The sequence below is a fragment of the Trachypithecus francoisi genome, unplaced genomic scaffold (genome assembly GCF_009764315.1).
Source record: "Trachypithecus francoisi isolate TF-2019V2 unplaced genomic scaffold, Tfra_2.0 Lachesis_group8, whole genome shotgun sequence".
Lineage (NCBI taxonomy): Eukaryota > Metazoa > Chordata > Mammalia > Primates > Cercopithecidae > Trachypithecus > Trachypithecus francoisi.
Window position 1 is genome coordinate 11,670,657 of NW_022681473.1, and position 4,606 is coordinate 11,675,262.

At 50.3% G+C, this 4,606-nt stretch overlaps 1 protein-coding gene across 1 annotated transcript; it reads right to left on the reverse strand.

Moving 5' to 3' along the window:
* Positions 1-430: 430 nt before the first annotated feature.
* On the reverse strand, positions 431-3,368 carry LOC117080680 (secretoglobin family 1D member 2-like). Its single transcript, XM_033205890.1, has 3 exons — positions 3,102-3,368; positions 1,611-1,798; positions 431-553 (listed from the first exon to the last, which is right to left on the reverse strand). Exons 1-3 carry the CDS (start codon positions 3,154-3,156, stop codon positions 431-433), a joined length of 366 nt encoding a protein of 121 aa, XP_033061781.1. The 5' UTR covers positions 3,157-3,368.
* Between the last annotated feature and the right edge of the window lie 1,238 nt (positions 3,369-4,606).

Here is a 4,606-nt window from a genome sequence, read left to right on the forward strand (position 1 = left end):
ACAAAAGGCCGTTCCCCTATAAAAGCCACCCTTGACTCAAGGCCTGAGACTGCAGGATCATAACAAGACCAGTGGAGACCTGCAGGGCAAGTGATTTATTAGAGAAAGACGTTGAAACCTTTACATTCTGCAGTGACGATCAGGGTATCATTGAAAGATGGTGGAAACTAGCATTAAAAAGTTTTTACATCTCAGTGATCACATTTCTCTGCTATTTTTTCCTGAAATACAAAAGGAAAGAAAGGAAGGTGAGGTTGGTCATGCGGCTCCTGGAGACAACATGTTAACATCCAAGTGGCCGATGGAATTCTGCTCCCAAAGACAATTGGAAGGGCAGAGGCAGGAACCCAGTGTGTGTGGGAAACCAGGGCCTAGGCCTGGGGGCTTCACAGCATGCATGCCGGTGAGGGAGCAGCCTTTCCTTGCCAGGCTAATAGCCCTGGGGGCACCCAAGTGTGAGGCCCCGGGTCCTCACGGAGGGGGAAAGAAGGGGTGGACAGAGCAGCCACAGGTTATTGTCTGGGCTGTCCCAGGACTTGGAGTCTCCTGTTTCCTGCAATGAGGGACCCAGGACTGAGAGGCTGGTCAGGGCTGAGAGGGCCTCTGGGAAGCTTGGCTTCCAGGAGACTCCAGCCTCCCCATGTGGGAATTCTGCCTCAGGGCCCGAGCACCCCTCAGTCCTGAGCCTGCAGCTTCCATGAGCATTTGCAGCTAAACCTCAGGACAGCAGCCCAGAGGCAGCCAGGCTGAGAAGCCCCTGGAAAACCTCTGATTTCTTGAGAAAGACAGAGTGACAACATCCCGCTTCCATGGCACTGCAGGAGGTGGAGTAGCGAGGGTCTCAGCCCACAGGCCGTGGTCAGGAGAGCATCGTGAGTGAGGAGGGGAGCGTGGAGTCTGAGGAGCTGGGAGGAGCTCCTTCCTGGCTCTGCAGAAGCTGCAGAGAAGCCCAGCCCTCCAGCGCTGCCTCTGCAGGAGCCTCTGCTCTAGGTCCCTCCCTGCCTTCCTCTCCCTGTTCGAGGCTCCCACACTCCCCAGTACATTCCACAGTGACTGTGTGAGGGCAGCTCGGCCTCAGGAAAGTCCCCAGGTGGAGAGGTAGTCGTACTTGGCCCTTCACCACCCCTGCCTGGGCCCAGGCTCACTCCCCATGTCCTCAGCACACTCTGGGGACATGGCATCCAGGCAGGTGACCTGAGGAGGGGGAACATGCAGGAGGCTGTGCGCAGGGGAGTTGAATTCTGCAGGTGAAATGGAAGCACCCATCCTGTGGCCCTGAGTGACTCTCTGAAGCAGTGAACAGCAAGGCAGGTGCCCCACCACCTGTGTCCCCCACAGAGCAGCAAGCTGACCTCACTTCACACTGTGCTGCTGACCAGAAGCCTCGACACGAAAAAAGAAAAAGGTGGGTGGATCACCTGAGGTCAGGAGTTTGAGACCAGCCTGGCCAACATGGTGAAACCCCGTCTCCACTAAAAACACAAAAATTAGCTGGACGTGGTGGCAGGCGCCTTTAATCCCAGCTACTTGGGAGGCTGGCGCACAAGAATCACTTGAACCTGGGAGGTGGAGGTTGCAGTGAGTCAAAAAAAAGAAAAGAAAGAAATTACCTGGACTTTTTCAATTAAAAGATGTTTCTCAAGCGATATCTGATCTGTGCATTTCTTCACTTCCAAAATGGCTGCTACAGCTTCTGGAGGTGCATCATATTTGGCAAGTTTTAACTTGAACACAGGTTCATTAATGAATAAGAAGCCTGAGATCTCAGAAAAAAGAGCTGGGCAGACCACAGCATTGGCTGCAACACAAGAATAAAAATACTCTTTATGTTAGAAAAAGTCAATTTTTTTTCATGGCTGCCTAATGGCTACCAGACATCACCCGCTGGGATCCGTGTTTCCACACCATTATTGTGCTGATGACACTGCCAGACCTTCCCGGTGTGATTTCCTCAAGGTCACACAAACAAAGAGAAGAGGTTCGTACCTACAGCTAGACTCTCTTTTATTTTTCTTTTTTTCTTTTTTTTGAGATAGAGTTTCGGTCTTGTTGCCCAGGCCAGAGTGCAATGGCGTGATCTTGGCTCACCGCAACCTCCACCTCCCAGATTCAAGCGATTCTCTTGCCTCAGCCTCCTGAGTAGCTGGGATTACAGGCATGCGCCACCATGCCCGGCTAATTTTGTATTTTTAGTAAAGATGGGGTTCCTCCACGTTGGTCAGGCTGGTCTCGAACTCCTGACCTCAGGTGATCCGCCCGCCTCGTCTCCCAAAGCACTGGGATTACAGGCATGAGCCACCGCACTCAGCCTTTTTTTTTTTTTTTTTTTTTTCGAGACAGAGTATCACTTTCTTAGGCCGGAATGCAGTGGCACAATCTCGGCTCAGTGCAACCTCAGCCTCCTGGGCTCAAGCGATCCTCCCACCTCAGCCCCCCAAGTAGCTGAAGCTACAGGTGAATGCCACCATGCCCAGCTAATTTTTTTTTGTGGGCTATTTATTTATTTATCTATTTATTGTAAATACTGGGTATCGCCGTGTTGCCTGGTCTTAAACTTCTGAGCTCAAGCGATCCGCCCGCCTCGGCTTCCTGAAGTGTTAAAATTACATGACTGACACCTAGTGTTAAAATCTAGGTGTGAGCCATGATGCCTGGCCCACAGCTAGACTTTTGACAGCCTTAATCTTACTCCATTCCCATAGCCATTCCCAGAGCCATGGCAGAAGCTCTAACCACCAGTGATTGGAGGAGGCTGGTCAGGGAGGGTGAGCATTGTGCCAAAAGTCAAATGGCTGGGAAGTGGCAAAGCCCAGATTCACCCCAGACCGCACATTACGTCCTCTGACACAGATCCTATCCAGGAGCGAAGCTCGGGCAGAAGAATTCCTAACATTTTCCTGCATTTATATTTTATAAAACTTCCTAGGTGCTGGGGAGAAGAAATAGCCCTGAGCTTTCTGAGAGGCTCATTCAACAAGCACAGAAAAAGGTCTGGTGTTTTGGTTTAGTGAAGACTCCTACTCCAGCCCGAGTGAGTGGCCTCGGCTCGGAGGAGGGTGCTTCCCAGGGGCTGGTGCTGGACTCATGACTGATGTACTCACCCTGGTAGCAGCAAAGGGCCAGCGTGACCAGCAGGAGACACACCGACAGCCTCATGGTGGCTTATTCTGCTGTGAGCTCAGCTTTCACAAACGATGAGAAATTTGGACTCGACCGCAGAAGCCTGTGGAGCCGTGGAGCCCAGGGCTATTTGTATCTAGGGAGTCTGGCTGGTCCTGCCCACAGGGGCACCTGACAAGTCACCAGGCCTGGCTCTCAGCTCAACCTTCCTAGCCAGGACTGCTGCCATCCACCAGTGTCACGTCCCCACGCCTCCCTCCACCCCGAGTTGGGTGGAGCTCAGGAGAGCAGCCCACGTGTGGGCAGCAGAGCTGAGAACCACCCAAAACTCCGCTCTGTGCTCCAGGTGAGTGTCCCAAGACCTCTGGAAATATTCCCGGGATTCTCAGTTTCCTCCTGAGCTTTTGCTAATTATTATTTTTTCTTTGTATCAGTGCAGAAGTCTAAGTGGATTCTGACGTCAGCAGGCACAGGAAGCTGGAAGGCTGTGTTCTGGTTATGGGAGAGCAGGGACATAAGGAAACCCTGCTTTGATCCCCCTGCATGTCTGACAACCAGCCAGACTTGTTTCAGTTGCACGTTGAGCAAGTCTAAACAAGACCTATTCTTTCCCTGAGCCCCTTCCATCACCACCATGTTCACTGCATAGGTACCTAAAACTGAGTTGAATACGTCCTACCTTTGGAGGATTTCCTGGGGGAAAAGCAACCACCTCACCTGTTCTCTATCCTGCCTTACTCCCAGACTGAGTCTTGTTTATGGGTGCAGTTATAAATATGACCAAGATTCACATTTTCTACCTATTAAGAGCAAGCTTTCTGTGATGTGTAGCCACCTACATCTTATCTTAGGGCTGATCTGATGAATAAATATCCCAACTTTTTCCAAATTAGCCGGACATAGTGGTGGGCGCTTGTAGTCCCAGCTACTTGGGAGGCTGAGGCAGGAGAATCGCTTGAGAGGCGGAGGTTGCAGTGAGTCAAGATCATGCCACTGCACTCCAGCCTGGGCAACAGAGAGAGACTCTGTCTCCAAAAAATAAAGAATTTGTTTAAAAAAAAAAATGTGTGGAAGGAGCCCAGACAATAGCATGAGAGAAGTCGACACAGTATAAACACAGTGGCTTGTGAAGAACATCAGGTAGCCTGGTGAACCTGAAACAGACAGGTGAACATGGTATATTAAAGAAGGGTTTGTGGCTGGAGAACAGGATGGGCCAAATTCAGTGGAGCTTGCTTGCACTTTCCTCTGTGGAAAGTAGAATGGGTGGGAGAGATGAGACACTTTCAGATTTTGTTACCCCACTGCATCTTTTTTTTTTTTTTTTTTGGTGATTTTAAATCTCAGGTCAAAATAACAGACTTTTCATATCCTTTAGGATAGCTGCTATAAAACAGACACACAAGCTAACTAACAAATTTGAAAATAACATTGTGACAAGGAAGTGCAGAGGTAACAACCTTAGTGCTCTCTTAGTGGGAATGTA

What these genes read in the sequence shown, in the direction of transcription:
- LOC117080680 (XM_033205890.1), bottom strand. Translation starts at nt 3,156, where the DNA reads ATGAGGCTGTCGGTGTGTCTCCTGCTGGTCACGCTGGCCCTTTGCTGC. An exon ending in GGCCCTTTGCTGCTACCAGG is followed by an intron (nt 1,799 to 3,101) that starts GTGAGTACATCA and finishes CTTGTGTTGCAG; the next exon opens with CCAATGCTGTGGTCTGCCCA. An exon ending in TTTTAATTGAAAAAGTCCAG is followed by an intron (nt 554 to 1,610) that starts GTAATTTCTTTC and finishes CCCTCATTGCAG; the next exon opens with GAAACAGGAGACTCCAAGTC.